General features: G+C 31.2%; 3 protein-coding genes across 4 annotated transcripts; 1 reads left to right on the top strand and 2 right to left on the bottom strand.

Moving 5' to 3' along the window:
* Nucleotides 1–4,241: 4,241 nt before the first annotated feature.
* Nucleotides 4,242–9,136, bottom strand: LOC114405626. The gene is made up of 2 exons (XM_028368074.1): nucleotides 9,106–9,136; nucleotides 4,242–5,290 (listed from the first exon to the last, which is right to left on the bottom strand). Exons 1-2 carry the CDS (start codon nucleotides 9,134–9,136, stop codon nucleotides 4,242–4,244), a joined length of 1,080 nt encoding a protein of 359 aa, XP_028223875.1.
* A 4,050-nt stretch (nucleotides 9,137–13,186) lies between these two features.
* Nucleotides 13,187–16,478, bottom strand: LOC114405841 (serine/threonine-protein kinase Aurora-3-like). Of its 2 annotated transcripts, XM_028368351.1 has the most exons (7): nucleotides 16,282–16,478; nucleotides 15,900–16,142; nucleotides 15,724–15,768; nucleotides 14,463–14,558; nucleotides 13,834–14,048; nucleotides 13,661–13,733; nucleotides 13,187–13,553 (listed from the first exon to the last, which is right to left on the bottom strand). In XM_028368351.1, the coding sequence occupies exons 1-7, from the start codon at nucleotides 16,384–16,386 to the stop codon at nucleotides 13,455–13,457; spliced, it is 876 nt and encodes a 291-aa protein (XP_028224152.1). In that variant the 5' UTR covers nucleotides 16,387–16,478; the 3' UTR covers nucleotides 13,187–13,454. The 2 variants fall into 2 exon arrangements, with proteins under 2 accessions (XP_028224152.1, XP_028224153.1); XM_028368352.1 differs by lacking the exon at nucleotides 15,724–15,768 and having other exon boundaries at nucleotides 16,282–16,475.
* Nucleotides 16,479–18,457: 1,979 nt separating this feature from the next.
* LOC114405840 (cytochrome P450 704C1-like) lies at nucleotides 18,458–24,267 on the top strand. Its single transcript, XM_028368350.1, has 5 exons — nucleotides 18,458–19,123; nucleotides 19,599–19,883; nucleotides 21,561–21,905; nucleotides 22,878–23,078; nucleotides 23,813–24,267. The coding sequence occupies exons 1-5, from the start codon at nucleotides 18,602–18,604 to the stop codon at nucleotides 23,993–23,995; spliced, it is 1,536 nt and encodes a 511-aa protein (XP_028224151.1). The 5' UTR covers nucleotides 18,458–18,601; the 3' UTR covers nucleotides 23,996–24,267.
* Nucleotides 24,268–24,907: the final 640 nt, after the last annotated feature.

The following is a 24,907-nucleotide window of genomic DNA, read 5'->3' as shown; positions in this document are numbered from 1 at the left end:
CCTCAAAGAAAAAAAAATATTAATAAAAAATTAATGATAGGGATAGATAGAGTTGGAAGAAATAGAAATTTAATACAAGTTTATTATTAGAGTAAATTACACATGTTTGTTGTAGAAACTTATTACATTCTCTTCCATTCTTTATATTCACCTCACAAAACCCCCTAACTGTTTAATTTCTTTGCAATTACCTCTCATGTTCTTGATCAGCGCTCTTAGTTTGTTAACAAAATATGACATGTGATTAGCACATGATAGGTTTATGTTTTTTTTTCTTTCAAAATTTCCCTCATCCCTTCAATTCCCAATTATGGAGTACGGGACACCTGCTAGGTGGTGTCCTATGTTTCCAGTACTACACAGGGACCGAGACGGAATGAGGATGGCAAGGGAATGTCTCGAGGACGACATTAGTTTCTTGGGTACGGTTGAACAAGACAGGAACGACAATGGTCTTTCACGGGGATGTATTGGGGACGACGGTGGCCTACACGCACATCCTCATAGTCCAAAATTTAAAAAAAAAACAACATAAAAAAGGAGGAAAAAAGAGAATCAACAGAAAAATTAGGACTTCCTCACTCCTCTCTTTCACTCTTTCTTCTTGTTGGACAGCCACCACCAGCGAACCACCAATGACGGAGGTGAACCTCTCATTCTAATTCAATGCTCTCCGAACCATGCGAAAAGATTTCCCATCACACAGCTCACCAACTTGATCTTCCGCTGGAACCATATGTCCAAGCAGGCCAGGAAAAACAGGTATGATCTCCCTTTTCTCTGTCCCAGGCATCTAACTAGCTCACGTGGTTTACCGATTCCAAAGTGATTCATATAGAGGTGTGCTTGAAGTGGGGGAAGAGGGGGGATGTTGCCCCTGGGGTGGGACCTTTTACCATCAGGCATAAGAGCCCTCTTGCTATCCATATGCCATGTTGCAATTGCAACTTGCAATATGTTATGGAGGTACTCAAATTCATTAGGAAATAGGAAAGTTCTCGCTTGCTTTCAAATGTTTGTACAAGACAATATTTTCCTCGGTATATATGACTTATAACAACTTATTTTTAGGACAGGATGTAAATGATTTATTTTGCATGTAGTACCAGAGTACTAAATGAGTTTATTTGCATGATGTAAATTATTTATTTTACAATGCTTGATGTTTTATTTTATTTGTTGTTTTAGACATTGAACTAACTTAATTTTAATATTTTTTAATGTTAAACCTTAATGTTTTATTTTGATAGACCAATAGATCATCTTTATAATATACTAGTATTGTTATTTATTTCTCATGTTTTTTTATTAATTTTTCAGTTATTTTAAAAAATTTGTTATTTTCTAACCTACCCGTATCTCAAAATTTTCCATCCCATTCCCGTACCCCGTTTTGGTGCATCCTGGATTCCCAAAACCCAGGACATGAAGGTAAAAAAAAAAATGAACTTTACTATTCACCGTCAAAAGGAGACCAACATGCATAATGAACATCGTGTAAAAATAAAATAAAACAATCTATACATCACAATGATTTCGATTATCCCAAACAAAGTTCACCAAAATCGTTATGTTTATACCCCTCGACATCGTTATTGCATATCACAAAACCAAAAGTACAATGAGATGTTTTTTCAATGTTTATTTAAAAAAGTGTTGGAAAATCAAAATCAATAATCATAATTAATGTTGTTTGTCAAGCTTTGGATGGGAAATTAAGTGGAAACAAATAGAAAAAGAAGGATCCAGTGGTGGTGGAAGGAAAGGATTATGAGAATAGGGTTAACTTGAAGGCTTTTTGTTACATTTCACTACAAGCTAACACTTTCAATTAACGCTATTAAGTATTCACATAGGGATATCAAAGAAATAAATACATTTTATCCTAAGGGACTCTACTAAGTCTTAAATACAGAAAAAAAGTGAATGTAATTTTTTTTTATTAATTAAATTAATTATTTTTTAATTTGATAAATTAGATAATTAAGTCTTGAGAAATATTAGTAATACTTTCTTTAATATTTTCTTTTGAATACTTTAATTTTTATGATTGATTATAATTTATTAAAAAACATCAATTTTGATAGGTTTCATTTCTTATTTAATATAAATCAAGAAAGAAAAAGATTAAATGAAAAATAAAACTTATCAAAATTAATAATTTTTAATAAATTTTAACCAATCACATAAAAAATATCTAAATAAATATAAGAGAATATCACTAATATTTTTCTTGAGTGTTTTATATAGAAAAAGAGGGAATAACTATTTAAACTTTCAGTCTTGAAAAAGTGAATATAGAAATACAATATTCTGAGTACTGACATTGTTACGAGTTTTTTTTTTTTTTTTAAGAAATTGTTAAATATTGTCCATGTCCGAAAAAATAATACTAATAGCGTTTTTTATTTCTAGGTTGATGGTTGAGAGACATTCTCGCAAATGATAATTGTTTTCTAACAAAATTATAAATTTCTATTATTATAATTATTTAGAATTTTGAAGAGAATAAATAATATATGGATGGATTGTAACAAAGTCTTTTACATTATCATTAAATTTCAAATTATAAAAACTTTTGCACGAGCAACAATTTCAGTACAATTGCTTGCGTAGGTTTTCAAAGTTAAGCAACTTTTTTTTAAAGACCAAAATATCAATAGAATAAATGAGTTCCTATAGCTTATATAAGTAACTATAACCAATGTTGCCTGAATATTAAATAAATAAATAAAATTCCAAGTTAGAATAAGGATCTTGTTCACGTAAAAAAAAAGGATCTTGTTTGAATGAAAAGACAAAATGAGACTCATTAAAAAAATAAGTTAAAAACTCAAGTTCAAGCATTAAAAAAATAATAAGTATTCTTAAATATTATATGATAAGAAAGAAGAGACCCATCAAAAGTTACTCAACAATCTGGATTAAATTTTTGTACAGGATATCCAATGTAAAAATTTATAGGCACAAATGATTTAATTTCCGGTTTGAATGGAATCCATCATTAGAGTTGGAGTAATAACATTTAAATCACCTTTTATTCGAAACACCTTATCATCATTTTTAATTTCTCTTTATCTATTTTTTCCTATCACATTATAAAATTTATAATACTTATTTTTTTTTTCTCTTTTTTTTTTTTACTTTTTATCTAGGTGTTAGATATTATATTAGATGCTTATCAAACATTTTCCTAAAAGTTGTGATTTTATCCTAAAGTGGACCACTTTTTCATCCAAATCATCCGTGGCAGTTATTGTTCATCCCAAAATGCTTTATTTAGATACATATTTAAGGCCATGGAAGAAAAAGTTAACAGATAGTTGGCAGAGCATCAATTATTTTACCAATCTCCCTCCAATACTAATATCACTTTGGCATCGATAGAAAGAAGTTGAGTACTAACACTAGTAAGAGAGGAATCATTTGATACTGGTCAATTGCCATAAGGCTGAAACAGTAGACTAAAGAAAGTTTATGTTATAGAAAAGTGCAGTCCTTTTGGAAGTTGTTCTCCTTTAAGTTTGGTTTGGTCCCCAATTGTTTTACTTTCTATCTTTATGTATATATATATTTAAGTTGGATTCTTTTAACTGGGCGGTTTGAATTGGAGTGCCAACATAATTGGAATGTCAATTCCTACTTCTCTCGACCTTTGCTCTTTTTTGCTAAAAAAATGCATAGAAATAGAAATAGAATACACAAATTAGGAGACCTGATTTCACGTAAAATTTTGTGGTATATTTGCAATACTTTGAAGTTAAAATATAGGGTGAAAATTTCATTCATTTTAGTACAGAAGACACATAATACCAGTAAGTCTTGCTGAATTTTGCCTTACTTTTTGACTTTTTGTGTGTGTATAAATATCTTATATGAAGGTAGCTATATTCTCTAACTCTTTTTTGCTATAATGTGATGACGTTTAATTATGCAAATTGGGCAAGGAACTTATATTTCCATTTTTAAGGCATGACAGTGGCTCACCAACAGAAAAAAGAATGCTATTGCCAAGATCCTCAAAGCCATAAAATATATGACCTTTATCACAACTTCCATAAAATTTGGTAAATGAGTCAAGCATGGAAACAGAAACCGTATTATGTAATTTTATATTGAATTGACATGGATTGAAACATGTAAAGCAACAAATTAAAAGCATATAAACTAACAAAAGTCACATTATGTCTGCATATTGTCCCTCAAATGCAACAAAAGTAAAATTAACAAAATACTATAAACTACCAAAACTGCTTGTGTGAAGGAAGAGGCAAAGTTCCAGCTCTAGTACCACACGTGTGCAGAGAAAGAGGCAAAGTTCCAGCACCAGTACCAAATGTGCGCAAAGTGTCCTTGTATGAAGTGAAGCGAAGAACATTGAAGTCAAATTCATGATCACAGATTTCCTGAATCCTCATATCTTTCAAACCACAGCCATAGACCTTCTTCTCAGTGGCAAAGACCAAAAGATCACCATTCAAAACTGCATAGCCCTTTACTCTTATAATAGGATGATCCTTCACCATTGCTTTCACTCTTATCTTCAAAACCCTTCTCCACTCACTTGTCTCATAGTGTGTCAAAGTCCATATGGTGAACACATGCTTCCTCAGCCTCACCAAACAAATTGATTGATTTGGATCAGTGGCTTTTCCCCATTTGAAAATCCCCATGTCACAAGTCAAGTCATGAGAACCCTTTCTTGCTTCTTTAGGAACTCTCAGCATTCTTGAATTTCCACTCTCAAAATTGTATGACATAATGTATGGCCTGAAATAAGGACTTTTTTTGTTCCAGGAAGGAAAACAATCTGAGATGAAGTGAACAGCTCCTCTGTGATGAACAGGCATGTCAAATTTCAGTTTCCTACTGCCAGTAAAAAATCTTTCTTGCTTTGATTTCCACACTCCTTCATTGGAATGATAAACTTTGCAATCCAAATTTGAAGAAGACCAATCAACTAAGTTGTCATAAAAAAGATACACCATGTAATCATCTTTGTCATCACATTCAAGAACAATCTTGAGATCAACAGCACCAATACTTGTACCATTTTGTTTATACTCACCAGGGGTGGGAATAGGCAACCAGGATTGTGTTGCTGGGTTGGTAATGAACAGCTTCACTTCATTCTCGCCGGTGGCGCGACAAAGAATCAAGCCATTGCTAGAACTCAAAATCTTGGCCGAGTTAGACAAGAATTCGAGAGAGGATTGAGGCACCCCAGATGAGAGCTCCTCCCCAGGTAAAGGGTGGAATTCAACATGGACATTGTATGACTGAGTGATGTCTGGTTGAATGAAGAAACATGTGTCATCCCTTAGCAATGAGTTTTGTGTCTGTTTTGTTGGACATTTTAGTGTAATTGATCTCTTTATTGTGTTAAAATAAGAGTGCACGCTTGTTTTAATGTAATAACGAGATGTTCGGTTTAGGCAAAGGTTGGAAGTTACATGGAAGTTACTAAAACTTCCATCAACGGTTGGAAGTTACTAAAACTTCCATCAACGGCAATTTTTAAAAAATAAATAACTTCCATCAACCGCCAATAGCCACCTGTTCTTTGATTATAAATAATCATCCTGGTTCAGAAAGCATAACGGGTGAAAAACTCACAAGACCAAAACAAAACTCTTGAATTATAATCTTCTGATTTTATCCGATTGAACAATTTTGGTTGAACCCCGAAATTTGATTCAATCTGAAAGTGTTTATACACGACTTCAGATTTATCCAGGATTATCTCGATTTTCAAAATTAACCAACAAAAGATTGAATCAAATTCTTTCGAGATGACGAACGATAGTTCGAAGATGACAAGCAAGTTTGCGAAGTTGGACAAGTTTGAAGGGCAGGATTTCAGAAGATGACAGAAGAAGATGCACTTTCTCTTGACAACATTGAATGTGGTGTATGTGCTGAGTACACCGATGCCGGTGTATATGGAAGGCGAAACTCTGGATCAAACAAGGAAGCGTTCGAAATGGGAGAACGACGATTACATTTGTCGTGGACACATTCTGAACGGTATGTCTGACTCTCTCTTTGATATTTATCAAAATGTTAAGTCTGCTAAGGAATTATGGGACTCTCTTGAATCCAAGTATATGGCAGAAGATGCCTCAAGTAACAAATTCTTAGTTAGTAATTTCTTTAATTACAAAATGATTGATTCGAGGCCTGTTATGGAGCAATATAATGAACTGCTGCGGATTTTGGGTCAGTTTACTCAACATGATTTGAAAATGGATGAATCCATTGCAGTTTCATCTATAATTGATAAACTGCCTTCTTCTTGGAAAGACTTCAAGCATACCTTGAAACATATGAAGGAAGAGTTGACTCTGGTTCAACTCGGCAGTCATTTCATGATTGAGGAGTCGCTAAGGGCTCAGGAAATTGACAAAGTCAATGATAAAACCGTAGCAGGTTCCTCTTCCGTTAATATGGTAGAGGAAAGTGGAACAGTTAAGCAAAATTACAATGCTAAAGGTAACAAACGAAAATTTCAAGGAAATAAGAACAAAGGTCCAAACAAACAGACAAAATTGTCATGTTGGAAGTGTGGGAAACCTGGTCATTTAAAGAGGGATTGCCGGGTGTTCAAAGGAAAGAACAAGGCTGGTCCAAGTGGGTCTAATGATCCTGAAAAGCAACAAGGTCAGATTGTAGTGAATAATTTTAATTCGAATACGAATTCGAATTATGTATCACTAATATCTGATGCATTCTATGTGCAGGATGATGACGTTGCTTGGTGGTTTGATTCGGGAGCAACAAGCCATGTGTGCAAAGATCGTCGTTGGTTCAAGGAATTTAGACCAATCGATGATGGCTCTATTGTGAAGATGGGCAATGTTGCAACTGAACCAATCCTAGGATTAGGTTGTGTTAATTTAGTTTTTACTTCCGGAAAAAGTTTGTATTTGGATAATGTCTTATTTGTACCTGGTATTCGTAAGAACTTATTGTCTGGTATGGTTTTAAATAATTGTGGTTTCAAGCAAGTACTTGAAAGTGACAAGTACATCTTGTCAAGACATGGTTCGTTTGTTGGATTTGGTTATCGTTGTAATGGAATGTTTAAATTAAACATTGATGTTCCTTTTGTTCATGAATCTGTTTGTATGGCCTCGTGTAGTTCTATAACTAATATGACAAAATCAGAAATTTGGCATGCTAGATTAGGACATGTTCATTACAAAAGATTAAAAGATATGTCAAAAACAAGTATGATTCCTCCTTTTGATATGAACATTGAAAAATGCAAAACTTGCATGTTGACCAAGATCACTAGGAAACCTTTTAAGGATGTTAAAAGTGAGACTAAAGTCTTAGACCTTATTCATAGTGATTTGTGTGATTTGCATGCTACTCCATCATTAGGTCATAAAAAATATCTTGTTACTTTTATTGATGATGCATCAAGGTATTGTTATGTATATTTATTAAATACAAAAGATGAAGCTCTTGATAAATTTAAAATTTATAAGAAAGAGGTAGAACTTCATCAAAATTGGCTAATCAAAACTCTTCGTACGGATAGGGGAGGTGAGTATTATGATCTGGTTTATTTTCAATCTACTGGAATAATACATCAAACTACAGCTCCCTATACACCACAACAAAATGGTGTAGCCGAAAGGAAGAATAGAACCTTGAAAGAAATGGTGAATTCCATGTTATCCTATTCGGGTTTAAGTGAAGGATTTTGGGGTGAGGCTATGTTGACAGCCTGTTACTTGTTGAACCGAATTCCTAACAAAAGGAATAAGGTTACCCCATATGAACTTTAGCACAAAAAGACACCAAATTTGAGTTATCTCAAAATTTGGGGATGTAGGGCTGTAGTCAGGCTTACAGAACCTAAAAGGAAAACCATAGGTGAAAGAGGTATAGATTGCATATTTATTGGATATGCTGAACATTCTAAAGCATATAGATTCTATGTGCTAGAATCTAATGATTCTGTTGCTGTGAACTCGGTTATAGAGTCACGGGATGCTATCTTTGATGAACAAAGGTTTACATCTATACCTAGGCCAAAGGACATGAATTCCATGTCGAAAGTCTCAGTTAATATTGAGGATATACCTTCAACTAGTACTGAAACTAGAAAGAGTACGAGAGTAAGAAAGGCTAAGTCATTTGGTGATGACTTTAAACTCTATTTGGTTGAAGGGTCAAGGAATGATATTCAATTTCAATATCAATATTGCCTTAATGTTGAGGAAGACCCAAAGACTTTTAGTGAAGCAATGGCTTCAAGGGATGCTGTATTCTGGAAAGAAGCAATCCAAAGTGAGATGGATTCCATCATGCAAAATAATACCTGGAAATTGGTTGACTTACCTCCTGGATGTAAGCCATTAGGATGTAAGATGATCTTTAGGAGAAAGATGAAAGTGGATGGTACTGTTGACAAGTACAAAGCCAGATTGGTTATCCAAGGCTTTAGGCAAAAGGAGGGTATTGATTTTTTCGATACATATGCTCCTGTTGCTAGGATATCCACTATTAGACTGTTGTTAGCACTTGCTGCTATCCACAATCTGGTGATTCACCAAATGGATGTGAAAACTGCATTCTTAAATGGTGAATTGGATGAAGAGATATACATGAAACAACCTGAAGGGTTTGTTATGCCAGGAAATGAAAATAAGGTGTGTAAACTGATGAAATCTCTTTATGGCTTGAAACAAGCGCCTAAGCAATGGCATCAAAAATTTGATGAGGTTGTGTTGTCTAGTGGTTTTGTTATAAACCAAGCAGATAAATGTCTATACAGCAAGTTTGATAGTCATGGCAAAGGAGTTATCATTTGTCTGTATGTAGACGACATGTTGATCTTTGGTACCGACCAAGATCAAGTTGATGAAACTAAGGCATTTTTGTCTTCTAAGTTTGATATGAAAGATATGGGGGAGGCGGATGTGATCTTAGGAATAAAGATCAAACGTGGAAACAATGGTATTTCCATCTCTCAATCACATTATATTGAGAAGATATTGGAGAAATTTAATTTTAAAGATTGTTCTCCGGTAAGTACTCCCATTGATCCTAACCTGAAGCTATTACCTAATAAAGGTGTAGCAGTGTCTCAACTTGAATACTCAAGGGCGATAGGATCACTCATGTATGCAATGATTAGTACTAGGCCTGATACAGCTTATGCTGTTGCTAAACTCAGTAGGTTTACAAGTAATCCTAGTTCTCATCATTGGCAAGCTATGAATAGAGTATTCAAATACTTAAAGGGAACCATTGATTATGGTTTGACATATACTGGATTTCCTTCGGTTATTGAAGGTTACTCTGATGCAAGTTGGATAACCAATATGGAGGATTATTCATCCACAAGTGGTTGGGTATTCCTCCTTGGAGGAGGTGCTATCTCTTGGGCATCCAAGAAACAGACCTGCATTACAAATTCAACAATGGAATCTGAATTTGTAGCTTTAGCAGCAGCTGGTAAAGAAGCTGAGTGGCTAAGAAATCTAATCTATGAGATTCCATTGTGGCCCAAACCTATACCTCCCATGTCTATCAGGTGTGATAGTCAGGCAACTTTGGCTAAGGCATATAGTCAAGTGTATAATGGGAAGTCTAGACACTTGGGTGTTAGACACAACATGGTTCGGGAGTTAATCATGCATGGTGTGATATCAGTGGAGTTTGTGAGAACTCAGCATAATTTGGTCGATCATTTAACCAAAGGGTTAAGTAGAGATCTCGTAAAAAGGTCGGCTGTGGGATTAGGATTAAAGTCCATCTGAAATCTCTTATGTTAAGATACCCAATTCCCATCTAATATGACATTAGGTGCTGAATTCAATGTGGAAAGCTTAACATGTAGAGATTGGAACACATCATCGAAAGTATCCCAAAAGGTATGTGTTCGGTTCTGCAAGTTAAGGAGGTTGAAGTATAACTTCTCAATGGTTCTTTTGAAAAATTGCATTTGCAGGTGCAAGAAAGAAAAGGACTACCTATATAAGCATGAAGTTTAGCCGCTTCAAGAAGCTGGGACTTGGCTTTGATATGCTTATGAAGGATAGGGACACAGGCTAGTAAAACTAGTGTCGAGCAAGAGTAATGTTATAAACTATTGTGCAGATTATCTTCATGTATTCATTATGAATAGAAAGGGTTCAATCCTTAGTGACACCCTGATATTCGAATATTTGAAACGTGTAATTTGCTAAGATGAAATTCAATCGTCACGATATTTCATCTATGCAGTAGTTTGTGGTATGTTATGACTTTGGTGATTTGATCGGTAATTACACTAAAATGGGGGAGGTTTGTTGGACATTTTAGTGTAATTGATCTCTTTATTGTGTTAAAATAAGAGTGCACGCTTGTTTTAATGTAATAACGAGATGTTCGGTTTAGGCAAAGGTTGGAAGTTACATGGAAGTTACTAAAACTTCCATCAACGGTTGGAAGTTACTAAAACTTCCATCAACGGCAATTTTTAAAAAATAAATAACTTCCATCAACCGCCAATAGCCACCTGTTCTTTGATTATAAATAATCATCCTGGTTCAGAAAGCATAACGGGTGAAAAACTCACAAGACCAAAACAAAACTCTTGAATTATAATCTTCTGATTTTATCCGATTGAACAATTTTGGTTGAACCCCGAAATTTGATTCAATCTGAAAGTGTTTATACACGACTTCAGATTTATCCAGGATTATCTCGATTTTCAAAATTAACCAACATGTTTCGATGCAAAATATGTTTCCTTTGGTAACTTTGAGAATGACTTGCTGGTGGACGTGAACTTGTAGATGGCTTTTGCTGGTAATCGAGAGAATATCTCAAGCAATTCGTCATGTGACAATGGCGCCATTCTAATGACAAATATTTGGAACCAAAGAATACAACAACTATCAACGGAGGATATATTTATATATGTGAATGTGATTTAGGTGCGCTTGAAATTCTTTTTCGATAACAAATCTTTATCTTTATTTGTTAATTTCTCTATCTATTATCTCTGAGAACTTAATGATGACAACTTTTGCTATCACTTTCTTAATTTGAATCTAAATGTCCTTTTCAATATATGATAGGATTTCTGTTAATAGTAAGAAAAATCTTTATCTAATCAATTTTGATTGTATCTAATATATCTCTACTAGCATTTAATGATATAAAAAATATAAATAGATAATATCTTTTTGAATCTAAATAATTTCGGTTGTACTATTTTAATATATGGTAGGTTATGAAAATCTTTATCTGATAATTAACTTTTGATTATATATGTTAGTATCTAATATATCTCTTCTAGTATTTAATGATATAATAGAAAAATTATATCTTAACTAAGTGTTTTGGATTGTATCTATTTCAATATATGATAGGATTATTTGATTTTCTATTGCTATGAAGTCCTTTTGTCGTATTTTAAGACTTAAAAGGATGTTTCTATGAAACTCTGAATTTGAAAGATTTTAAATAGAAAAAAAGGGCTGCTTCCTTTTAATGTTAACTAGTAAATTTGTACTTGGCATCTTTAAATTAAATTTTATTAACAAAAATATTTTTAACTAATAATTTAAAGCAAGTTTAAGAGAATATTAGATAAAATTATTAATAATACTTTTTTATTTTATTTTATTAGATAAAAATAACTTAAAAAAGATAAAATTTATTGATATAAATTGTTTAAATTAAGAGAAATTAATAAAATTTATTAATGTGTTGCGTCAAAATTTAAAAAACAAATTTAGATTAAGATTTTTTAAGATTATATACAATAAATTCGTACGAAATATATCTCTTCATCTCAAAGTTCAGTTTATCTAATAAAAGATATCTTAAATTCGATATTGTATCAAGATTAAAAATTTGAATTTTTTTTTAAAAATTAAATAATAAATCAAATTCAAAATTGAATAAGAAAAGATAAAAATATAGGCACTAAATTTTAACTTTGGTCTTCCTATTTTTTAAAATAAGAAAACATGACATTTATGAAAAAAAAGATTAAATGAAGTGAAAAATAAAAAATATCTTAATAAGAATTGAACTCATGAACTTTTATTTATAAATAAGGAAATAAATCACTAACACATTTTTTTTGTTTAGTTAAATATATTAATATTTTTTCTATGTATCATTAATAAAGATTTTTTAATTTTTTTAAATTATCAAAATTTATAAATTGAAAAATATTTAATATATAAGTCTTTTTTATTTTATTTTATTTCATTTTATATGTTTTTATTTTAAATAATTTATATATTTTAGTTTTATTTCACCAATTTATAATTAAATTTCATAAATTAATATGAAAATTATTTACATAATTTTTAAATTGATTTTAATATACAAATTATTTTACTCTAATTATTCATGTAAAATTAAAGATTTATATATTAAATATTTTTTAATTTATAAAATTTGAAAGTTTTAAAATAATTAATAACTCTTGACTAATTATATATAAAAAATAATGTTAATATAGTTAAAGCAAATATTTTATTGTTTATAATTTTACTTAAATAATTAGAGTAAAAATAATCTGTATATTAAAATCAATTTATAAAAAAATTATGTAAATAATTTAGATATTAATTTATAAAATTTAATTTTAGACTGATAAAAAATATAAACTATTCCAAATAAAAACATATAAAATTATATAAAGTGAAATTTAAAAGATTTATATATTAAATATTTTTAATTTATAATTTTTGATAATTTAAAAAATTTTAATAATTTTTTACTAATGATACATAAAAAATAATGTTAATATAAATTTATTGTCTTATCTATAAATAGTCATGAAAACATAAGTATCATAAGACATTTTTTTATTTTTCATTTCATTTTATCTTTTTTTATATAAACATCATGTAAACAACTTATATAAACTTTATATCAATACCAATATGTCACATCAAAGTCAATATTTAACTTTGAATGATTAACTAATAATTAATTAACAAAATGAACAAAATTGCTTATTTTGAAAAATAAGAAAACTAAATGTCTTGATTTAAAAATAAAAGAATAAAATTACAAATTTAAAATTATAGGAAGTTTAAAATTGCAATTTAGTTAAAAATATATAATAATATGATAAAAAGAGATAGAATGAAAAAACAAGAATAAAAAGTGTGGCGAAAATACGTAGTACTACTTTAATGTTTATACCTTTTCAACCATATAGAATGTCACGTGCTATGATATGAAATTAATTTTGAAACTCTGAATGTACAAATATGATTCTGTATATACAATATTGTCACCACAACAGAGAATTCTTAAAGCCACTAACAATTCTGCACATTCGTAACCTTCCTAATCCCCATAGCAATGGACAGTGTCGTTCAAGTTGATAATAGATTAGAATTCTGAAAATTTTAAAAAATATTTCATTACATTGCAATATCAGATGAAAAATTCAGCTCTAATTCCTCTACAAAAAGTTTACACTAGTTGCAGACACCCTTGGGATCTGCATTCTTGGTTATCCAAGGATGCTCCATTATCCTCTGAAGTGAGAGCCTTCGTGAAGAGTCTTTTACCAGCAGCTGCATCAATTTACAGATTGCAGTAAGAAGAAGGACTAAATCTGTTCTCTGAAAGGATATGCTTTTGCCTGGATATAAAATTTAAATATATATAGATAAGAACTTACTCGACTAATAAGATTTTTGGCTTCTAAAGAAACATTAGGAGTAGAAGGGAAACTTAGGTCAACTTTCATTATCCTGCACAAATATAAAATACATTAAATATGCATTGCAAAAGTGGCATTTAATTTATGATGATAAACTACACACTATATAGAAGTCTCATGAACTTCCATACCTTTTGAAGGTATCAACTTGACTCTCAGCCTCAAATGGAGGAGCACCATAAAGGAACTCATAGCAAAGGATACCCAGAGTCCAGTTATCAACTGCGTAATCATGAGCTTTGTTTTCAACCATTTCGGGTGCTAAATAATCCAAGGTTCCACACATAGTATGCCTTTTGCTTCGAGACTGTACAGACCAACCAAAGTCTGCAATCTTAAGACGACCCTGAAACCAAGCCATTATCAATTTAATTATACAAGTTCCCCCTAAAGCTAAAAAATAAATGGTTCCAATTAGTTGCTAAGTGGTTTTCATCATATATCTACAATAAGCAACATTCTCAGTGCAAGTTTGCTTCATTTGTTTTCATCTCTTTTGAATGCGGAGCAGAGCTAGGAAGGAAAAAAAATGACAAAGCGAATATGGTAGGCAGGACTGTAAATTTTTCAAAAACATCAGTGAGGAGGCGGAATAATAAATGATTGAAATGAACTGCAAAATATTGTATACTTAGTATTGTGCAGGTAACTGAATTTCATCGAGTTGTGTTGCCATAAGTTGATGTCAAGTGAAGAAAAATACACATTATTAGCATGGGCAATAGGAACATAAAAAGAGGTAAAAGAAGAGAAAGCATACCTCATGGTCAAGCAACAAATTTTCAGGCTTGATATCCCTGTGGATAACATGCTTCTCATGACAATATGCCAATGCCTTTGTGAGGCTTAAAATATACTAAAATTTTCAAATGAAAGAAAGTTACGACTCAACATAATACAAAAATACACAAGACTTGCTTAAAAAAAAAAAGTAGTTTAGTGACAAGCATAGAATATAACATAAATCCCACTAAGAAAAATTTCTAATGCATTTTCACTCAATTTCTTTATGGTTCCATATTTCACAGCATTTCAATACAATAAGTTCTACAGCCACATAATAACAAGCATATCATAACTTGATAGTACTTAATTAATTGTAAAGAAGAGTTCTGCTCTGTTACCATCCAATCTCTCCAGTTATTTAATTAATTTCTCACTGAACAAACTATGGCTTCTTTATGCTCTCCCTCATTTTTGTCTCAAAAGTCAAAACCCAATAATCTAACACAATGCCTAGAAGGCTAGAACCAATGAAAATGTTAATCATTCAGCAACTAAGACACAGTTAAGCTACCTCCAAAAGAAGGCCAGATCAAAGCATTATCAATAGTTAGTTAGAATGGCATTAAAATCAGGAAGGGTATCATGTAGAAATGAAAAGGTTACACAAGATGAACCTTCACAACATCATAAGTCACTACTCTAGGTAAAACCAAGTCAAGAAACCAGCCTTATTTGACTAAGTACCCATAATATACAAGTAAAACCAATAAACTTTCACACCTTGTCACCACTTTTATGTCATGGTTTCAAAATTTTGTGTAGAAAACAGTAAAAACAGAATAATAAAACGAAAACAAATTTTTTTCTTAAACCAAACACTCCCTTGACACACCATAGCACACCTTCCAATGTAAAACTTATAATCAAGTTTAATTTAAGCATACATCACAATCAGGTCCAACAATATTGAAACTGAATTTCACCAAATTCAATTCTACCAAAATCTAAAACAAACAGAGAATAAGTGCATGTTTGGTTAAGCGATCAATTATCCAAAACCACGTTAAAATACAAGTTAAGTGATTTTAGGTACATATTTACATCTTGGGTCTGACATTCAAAAATTGATTTTGGATCCAAAATTGATTTTGAGGTGAAGAACCTTCAGGCAATTATTGCCTTGGATAAAAAAAATTGCACTAAGTTCACGACTATTAACATGCTTTTAGAGTAACAAGGTTTTTAAAAAATTATCACAATCCTTGATATTGCAAGAAATAGGGGACAAACGCTACCAATGCAGTCGCACTGCGATTGCAGAGACCTCCAAAACCTTGACACTGCAACATCCAATCATAAATTACTTCACATCAAAATCAATTTTACGAACATTCACCAAAGCATACACTGAACAGAATATTCAAAACAGGCATACACAGACACACATTGAGTGACAGTAAGAAAGGGTTACCGTTGCAGCCTGCTTCTCATTAAAATGCCCTTTTTTGCTAAGCTCCTTGTAAAGCTCCCCATTGTGAGCATATTCGAGAATCAAATAGACGCGCTCCGAGTCATGAAACCAACCGTAGAGACGAAGCACGTTCTGGTGCTGCAGGCTGAACTGAATCTCCATCTCCCTCCTCAGCTGGTGGTGAATTCTGTACTTCTCAAGCTGTTCCTTAAAAATAACCTTCAATGCAACCACGAATTTACTCTGCAAAAACCAAACAAATGAAAAATAATAATAATTACACAAATTTGTTCAGTGATTTTTATTGTCCAATTTGAAGATTCCAAAGTGCTTGAAAACCTAATTTGTTTGGGAGATTTGAAATTTGTGAGGAGAATGAAACCTTGACTTCTCTGGCGACGTAGACTCTGCCGAATTTGCCTTTTCCGAGAGGCTTTCCGATCTCGAAGTCGTTGAGGGACCATTCTCGTTTAGGGTTTCCGTCCATTTTCGGATCCGATGAGTGTTCTGAGAATTTGAATTTGTTCGAAACCGCCCAAGCTCAAACCGCACTGTTTAGTATAAGATAAAATTGTGAATTTAATTTTCACGGGCTGCCATTTTATTCTATAATTAAAATTACTTAGATCATGTCATAGGTATAACACGAATAAAGATTCTTTTCATTTTCTTTCTCTCAATTTCTTTTATTGTTAAGTCTTTAAAAAATTAATATAATTTTTCATAAAGTGTGTATCATTTTCATCTTTTTGAATGCTTGTGAAATGAATGAAAAAAATAGTAAGAATTTATTTTCATTTGACACCCATGAGTTATGTGACACATGATACACACTTGAATGATGATGACACATATTATATGAGTCTATGAAATTGTTATGTCAATTAAATCTTAAAAATTATAATAGATGTTACTTTAATTTTAAAAAAAAAACATTGAAAGATATTATTTTAGAATAAAAGAACTTTTTTTAATAACTTTTTTTTCTTTCAAAATAAGATGATTTTTTTTAATTCAAAGAAGGGTCTATTTACCTACCTTCTTAAGCCAACTTTCTAAGTTTTTTTTTAATGCTATTGAATATTGATATTAACTCTCAACAAAAGATGTTGAAATATTGCTTTTTAATATTTTATATTAATTTTATGTTAACTTTCTAAAAGTCCAAAAATAATAAAACTAAATCTAGTTCATAAAGAGGTGTTAGGTCAAACATTTGAGTTGTATGGACTTAAGAATTTTTTTTAAAATTAAACAGTTGATAATAACTAATCTAACATAAATAAATGTCAAAAACAATCCAACAAAGTGGCACTTAAAACAAGAAGAGCAGTGTCTATGCTTCATTGGTTAAAACTTAAAACCATTACTATTTTGTCAAGTTTGGGGTGAGTTCATGTTAAACTCTTGCTAGCTGTTCAACACTCCCAAAACTCAAGGTTTTGTTAGCACTAGAGTTGGCCATGTGACCAAATTTGTAACCCATGAAACCTTCAATTCAAATGGATTCTTTTTTAGCAAACTTGCACCCCCACTGCTTAACTTGCAAGCTAAACAGACTAGTCCGCATTATAAAAAAATAAAATAAATTAAAAATCTAAATTTGGACCCATTTTAAAAAACAATGTGAATTGTCTAATAAAAAAAAATCAAACAAATAAATATTTACTAATCTTATTAATATTGAACTTCGTAAAAGAAAGGAGTTTAATAATTAAAAATAAGATTATGAAAAAAGATTCTTTGAATACTAAAATTACTTTTTAAATTTAGATTCTTGTATTCATAATTCAATTTTTTTTAATTATTATCGCCAAAATACAAACATAATTTGCATCTTCTTAAATCACTTGAAAAGCATTTCTCTACATCATCTTTACTTAATCAACACTCAAGCACTAATCAATCTATGCTAAATCAATACATTATTCAACCAACTATAAAGAAAGTACTTAATTTGCCAAGTGTCGAGTCTAAATCCAAAGTTTGGGCCACTTAGTCTCTTCACTTGCCCTATAGTTTTTTTATTATGTTTATTTTTACTAAACTAACCCATATATATATATATATATATATATATATATATATATATATTAATTATGTGAGTTTAAAAAAAACCTGTGCCCCCTCTGGTAAACCCGGTTAACCCGACAAACCGGACTAAAAAACTGCAAAACAAACAAACTCTAAAAAATAAGGCCCATATCATGTGTGTTGTGGGTTTCACGGGGTTCCCACAAGCCCAAGCCCATTTGGCCGGCTCTAGTTAGCAATCCGCCAAGGCAAAGACAAATTTTAAGAGGTTGAGGTTAATGACTTTACCACACTTTTGTTTTTCATTATTATTGTGATTGTCATTGCAATATTAAAGCCTTGTGCTGACCTATTTCCTAGATTAGCATTTACAATGATAACAAAGTGAATTAAAAATAGAGAAATATGGAATTCAGTAATCAGAGGGTTTATAAAACTAATAGAGAAAAATTGTGTTAGAAAGGGTTACAGTAAAATTCAAAGAACCAAAACTACAGGGTTGAGACAGAACACAAGTATAGGAAGCCCCGTGTTGACCTCTAATAAGAGGTCATTGACTTTGTCTTCAATGCTTGTCTTTTGGTGTTGGAGCTGTACCAACTACCAACACAGTAACTCCACCTTTTCTTTGATCAAAACCTCTGAAGAGAAACAAGGCACACACAAAGATGGATTTTTTGCACACCCTGTTGAGTTTGATAGCCTTTTCTTTTCTGGGTATCTTCCTAGTCTTTTGTTTCATCATGTTAACCATAATTATAGGAAAATCAATAGGGGACCCTGATTATGCTCCAGTAAAAGGCACAGTGTTTAACCAGCTATTATACTTCAACACACTCCATGACTACCAAGCTCAACTGGCCAAAACTAATCCAACTTTTCGGCTACTGGCTCCGGATCAAAGCGAGTTGTACACCGCAGACCCGCGAAATGTCGAACACATACTGAAAACCAACTTTGATAAGTACTCAAAAGGCAAGTATAACCAGGATATTATGACTGATCTTTTTGGTGAGGGGATTTTTGCCGTTGATGGTGACAAGTGGAGGCAGCAAAGGAAGCTTGCAAGTTTTGAATTCTCCACAAGGGTTCTTAGAGATTTCAGTTGTTCTGTCTTTAGAAGGAATGCTGCTAAGTTGGTCAGGGTTATCTCAGAATTTTCCCATCAGGGTCAGGTTTTTGATATGCAAGTGAGTGGTTGTATTTTCCTAGAACACATAGTATATGATTGTGGAAGGATTGAAATTTTTGTTTCGAATTCTGTTTGGATAAACTTTTTCACATGCACTTATCAGATAAGAGAATAAGAAGGTAAAATGAATTAAGTTTCACCCGTGAACTAAAATCAACTTATGCATTTTAGTTTCTCCAATAAAACCATTCAGGTGTCTTCTACTCTTCTTCAGCTTAGTCTTATTAAGTAAGCTTGTTTTGATCATGGTTTTGTTTGAACGATCATCAATGATCAATTTTAAGCTAGTATTTCATAGCTTATTCTTTCATCAATAAGAAAAGTGGACCAAAGAAATATGTATGTTAAACAATGCTAACATTAGATCGGTTAGAATTAGGAGTTATTTGAACAAATTTTCTTTTCAGTTACTATCATATAATCTTTCAGTTGAAAGAAGTGATGCAGATGCAAACATTTTGTTATTTTTCTAGGACATACTAATGAGATGCACTCTGGACTCCATATTCAAAGTTGGGTTTGGAACAGAATTGAATTGCTTGGATGGATCGAGCAAAGAGGGAAGTGAGTTCATGAAGGCCTTTGATGAGTCAAATGCTTTGATTTATTGGCGCTATGTTGATCCTTTCTGGAAGCTCAAGAGGTTTCTTAACATTGGTTGTGAAGCTACCCTTAAGAGAAACGTGAAAATAATAGATGATTTTGTCCATGGAGTAATTAAGACAAGAAAGGCACAATTGGCACTTCAGCAAGAATATGTGAGTAGATCAATTGCTTCTGTTCCCCCCTCAATATCTTTGTGTTTCATTTGAATAAATAACACATGTAAATAAAAATTGAGTGGTGCTTAGCATATTAATTATAGAGTTTAATTTTCAATCACATCACTGTTAATATAAAGATTCTTACTCTTTCAATTAATCAGAACAGAAGTCACCTTATATTGATTTTTAAAATAGTTATTTGTTAACTTGTTGGCAGTGCATCAATTTGTCATCACTAATAAAGTACTCAAAAATTCAATTGTCGAATTCACATGAATTTTGTTTGTATTTAGATTAATGTAAATCCAATTTACAAGCAAGAGATAAGAAAATAATAATAAATAAAGAAAAATAGGAAATAAGAGAAAGATTTGAAAGAAAAGATAAAAGATTTAAAGATGAAAATAGAAGATAGAAAAGAGAAAAGATTTAAATTAAAAGATGATAAAGATAAAAAATAGAAGATAAAAAAGATAAGACAAGAAAAGTAAAAGACAAGAAAAATAAAAGATTAAGATGAAAATAAAGAAAGATAAATTTCAAAATCTGATAATGTTGAGACCTAATATGCCTTATTTGTCTAAGATGTATTATTTTAGTTTTTCTCTATCAGTTTGGTGAATTTTTTTTCTATCCACATCTATTAAAATACTTTCCCTTGATGTCTCAGGATGATAAGCCTATCTTACCTATCTATCTCCCAAATATTTTTGCAAAGACTCAATAGATAAAATACATGAAGTTTTAATTCTAGATGTTTGCATGCATGAGCATAATGCAATCACTCTATGTTTAGCAATAATTTTATTAGGATACCCTTCCTTTTAGTTTTATTAGAAATTATCCTCTTTCGAGCGACTAATTCTTAAAACAGATGCATGCAAAACCTTCTTATTTTTTTTTAGTAAGGATTACCCTCTGTCTAGCATCTAACCCAAAGATGATACAAGGATGAATGATGCATGAAATTAAAAGTAAGAAATGATAATAGAAAAGAAAACACCTGTTTGCATTGATAAATGTGAAGTGTACAATCATAAGGGGCCTTATACTTGAAAAGGGGTTTAGAAAGAAGGGTGAAAAAAAGAAAGATTTCCTCTATTAGAGACACTATGTATTCATTAGAGAGCTATGAGTCTTCGAGGTGATGGTGGTATTTTTTCCTTGTGTTGACTCCTTTTTTATAATTGTGAACTTGAGTCTGATGCAAAAAATATTCTTTATTCATATTTTTGATATTTTTCTGGATCTTTTTCACTTTTAATTCCTCTTTTTCATATCTGCAAGTCATAAATAAGAAAAATATCAATTCCTATCATTTAAGCCAAAAATAACTACTAAATAAATATTTTTAAAGATATTTTCAATATATTTTTATTATAAAAAATAACTCATATTTAGCCGTTATCATTAGTAGCACATGACAATTTGTGATTGGATAGAATATTTGTATAGTAATGCATTTTAATTAAAATCATCAATAATATAAATCTTTGACCTGAGCCAGATTAAGATGGACTGAAAATAATGTGGTATTTACCAAAAAGTCTTGTCATGATATCCTTGCATTTGAACCATCTGGTCTTCCAAATTTAAAATTTTCTACTGCTTTAGAACTTGTTACAATTAAGGATGATTGATGACATTCAAATGATTGCTTTTGATTTTCAGAATGTCAAAGAGGACATACTATCAAGGTTTTTGATTGAGAGCAAGAAGGACCAAAAAACTATGACTGATCAGTACTTGAGGGATATAATTCTCAACTTTATGATAGCTGGCAAAGACACAAGTGCAAACACTCTTTCATGGTTCTTCTACATGCTCTGCAAGAACCCTCTTATAGAGGAAAAGATTGTGCAAGAAGTGAGAGATGTCACTTGTAGTTGTAGCCATGAAAGTGAACCAAACATAGAAGAATTTGTGGCCAAAATAACAGATGACACCCTTGATAGAATGCATTATCTTCATGCAGCATTGACAGAGACCTTGAGACTTTACCCTGCAGTCCCCGCGGTACCTTCTATAAAATTTTCTAAAAAGCATATTGAATTATCTCTTCCTTGCTCTACAGAATTTTTATTAGAGTACCATTATCACGTGTTACATAATCATCCAAATTAATTGTGCTTTTGATAGTTGCATAATCTGATTTGATTCTTGCTTCGGGAGATTGAGCCAACTCAATCATCCCAGATCGGTTACTTGCTGAAATATTTTTGTGTTTGTATGTACATTTCTAGTTAACACTTGTAGATTAGAGATAGCTTGGAATAGATAGAGATGACATGATTTATGTGTCTTTACATGATACGTTAGGTTTTAGTTCTTGACAAGGTATCAGAGATTCTATGACTAAATACTCAGTTTTGATTCTTATTTCCCTTATTCTTCTAATAAAAGTTGAAATTTAACACAAGATAATGTTGGCCTTACATGTTCATGTCAGCTTCTAGCCCAGAGGGCTCTTGTTTGAGGGAACATGTTAGAGATAAAACCATTAATGTGTCTTCTTCACCGGATAGATTAGGTGCATGTTTGGGTTAAAGTTGACAAACTTAATTTTGGAGTAATTTTTATTTTGCAAACTGAATTTGCAAAAGGAACCTTGGTCTTGCATTTATGGAAATTTTGTTTCGGGAAAAATATAAGAGTGAGAACGTACTTTTGAGTTTTGAGGATAACAAAACATGTCAGATAACTGAGTTTACTCGCCAGACTGAGTTTGGAGCACCCAAAACGAGAATCTAAACATGCTCCAAGTTTTTGAAATAGTTGATTTATGATAAATACCAGTATAAACTGATATTTTTTATAAAACTAACAAACTAACATTGATAAAAAAAAAGTTATAAAGTAAAATGCTATATAATTTTACATAGTTTTCACTTCATGTGACTCTAATATAAATTTGCTGTTAGGATGCAATTACTTGTTATATATGTAGATTCTGATTACCTTATCTTTGGTGTATGATTTAAATTCAAGGATGGGAGGTCTGCAGAGGCACATGATATACTTCCTGATGGCCACAAACTGAAAAAGGGGGATGGAGTGTACTATTTGGCCTATGGTATGGGTCGAATGTGTTCCATTTGGGGTGAAGATGCTGAGGAATTTCGTCCTGAAAGATGGCTCAACAATGGAATTTTCCAACCTGAATCGCCATTCAAATTCGTAGCTTTCCATGTTTGTACCTTCATATACTCCTTTAAATTAACATGCTTGCTTCATCCCTTATATAAGAAATGATCAATTTACACCACTATAAGATAAACTAACACTTAAACTATCAACTATCCTATTTTATTTAGAACATGATTTTTACTTATCTTATGATTGAATTATAAATTTTATTGTTTGGGTGAAATTTTATTAAAATTGAACACTTATAGGTTTTATATAATCAAATGATTATTATTTTTATATATTTTAAAAATATATATTAATTACATTAATTTTGTTACACATCAATATGATACTAAATAATTTTAGATTAACATAAGATTTTTTAATAAGTAAAATTTTTATTAATAATAAAGTATTTGGTTGAGATATATCCAATTTAAATAGGATTTGACATAGTGGTATAAAATCCCGTTGCATTTATATGTGAGAAAATAATCTATTTAATGAGAGAATTTGTATTCGATTTCTTCGATGTGTAAAATTCCTTTGGACCAACGACAATTACGTACAACCTAGATTAGTTTCTTACCTAGGACTAAAAAAAAGTCCCCAATAAAATTTTATAAAATATAATTATATGATAAGAACTTTTGATTCAATGATAATTTTTAAGATAAAATTATCTTATATAAATTTATAATATAGTGTAAGAATTGATGTAATTTATAGTAGTGTAAGTTGATTTTCTCCCTTGTCCCTATATATGTATGTTTTAATTAATGGTGTCATTGCAGGCTGGACCTCGAATCTGCTTAGGGAAGGACTTTGCATACAGACAGATGAAAATAGTAGCAATGGCTCTTGTTCGTTTCTTCAGGTTTAAACTGTCAAATAGAACACAAAATGTGACTTACAAGGTCATGTTTACGCTTCACATCGACAAGGGTCTTCTTCTATGTGCAATTCCAAGGTCATGAATAGTGGCTAACAGATCATATATCTCTAGTGTTTCTGTTTCACTTTGCTATATAGATTTCTAATTTGCAATATATGACTCTGCCATGTTGCTAGGTGAAGAAGACATTATTTTCAAGTGTCTTTATGAATGTATATATTTCCAAAAGCCTTTATTTTTTGTTAATGTTTATGGAATTTCAGACTTTTCAATCGATATGATGAATGTTATTAAGGTGTTCGACTTGTTGCTTGGGTCTGTAAAATTCAAATAAAAGTTAGTTTTTTATTACCATTTAGGGTTACTTTTTGAATCGATTTCCATTTAGGAGTTCAATTAATTCTTATTTAAGAATAAATCATAAAAGTAGTTATCACTTTTACATACATAAAAGTAATTACGGCTTTATAAATCGAAGTCGTATAAAAATTTATTACCCTTGTTTATAAAATTGTAATTACTTTTATCACTTACCCCTAAATAGAATGCCCCCATTTGGTAATTTTTTTTAAACAAAAAATCCCCAAATCATAAAAAAGCTTAAGGGGCATTTGTTTTAAAGATATTTTTTTTAGTCCTAGAAATATTTTTTTTTCTTGGAAATATAATATGAGAATGTTATTTCTGAGTATTATTAAAAAAAGTGATTCGTTATTAATAAAATTGTTTGTGATTATTTTTTATATTCCTAAGAGTAATTAAAACATGTGTTTGATTGAATTATTTTTTTTTCCAAGGGATATATATTATAATTACTAATATATCCTTATTATAAACCAGAACCCATAACTTGATGATTAAGATTGAATTTTTAACTCTATATTTTTGACATATGAATACACATTACATACCTATTGAAAGAGAAAATCAGAATCCCTCCTGCGACGATTACGATAATTGAAAGAGGAATAATAAAAGATGAGCATCAGAGGAA

This window comes from Glycine soja, chromosome 3 (genome assembly GCF_004193775.1).
Source record: "Glycine soja cultivar W05 chromosome 3, ASM419377v2, whole genome shotgun sequence".
Taxonomy (NCBI): Eukaryota; Viridiplantae; Streptophyta; class Magnoliopsida; order Fabales; family Fabaceae; genus Glycine; species Glycine soja.
This window is presented reverse-complemented; position numbering and strand designations above follow the sequence as displayed.

Coding starts and splice junctions, on each gene's coding strand:
- LOC114405626 (XM_028368074.1), bottom strand. CDS start 9,136: ATGAGTGATCCTATCGCCCTTGAGTATTCAA. Junction 5,291..9,105: donor TATCGCCCTTGAGTATTCAA/GTTGAGACACTG, acceptor TCATTCAACCAG/ACATCACTCAGTCATACAAT.
- LOC114405841 (XM_028368351.1), bottom strand. CDS start 16,386: ATGGACGGAAACCCTAAACGAGAATGGTCCCTCAACGACTTCGAGATC. Junction 14,559..15,723: donor ATCGCAGTGCGACTGCATTG/GTAGCGTTTGTC, acceptor TGAAAATTTTAG/TATATTTTAAGCCTCACAAA. Junction 14,049..14,462: donor ATTTGTTGCTTGACCATGAG/GTATGCTTTCTC, acceptor GCTTGGTTTCAG/GGTCGTCTTAAGATTGCAGA.
- LOC114405840 (XM_028368350.1), top strand. CDS start 18,602: ATGGATTTTTTGCACACCCTGTTGAGTTTGATAGCCTTTTCTTTTCTG. Junction 19,124..19,598: donor GTCAGGTTTTTGATATGCAA/GTGAGTGGTTGT, acceptor TTATTTTTCTAG/GACATACTAATGAGATGCAC. Junction 19,884..21,560: donor TGGCACTTCAGCAAGAATAT/GTGAGTAGATCA, acceptor TTTGATTTTCAG/AATGTCAAAGAGGACATACT.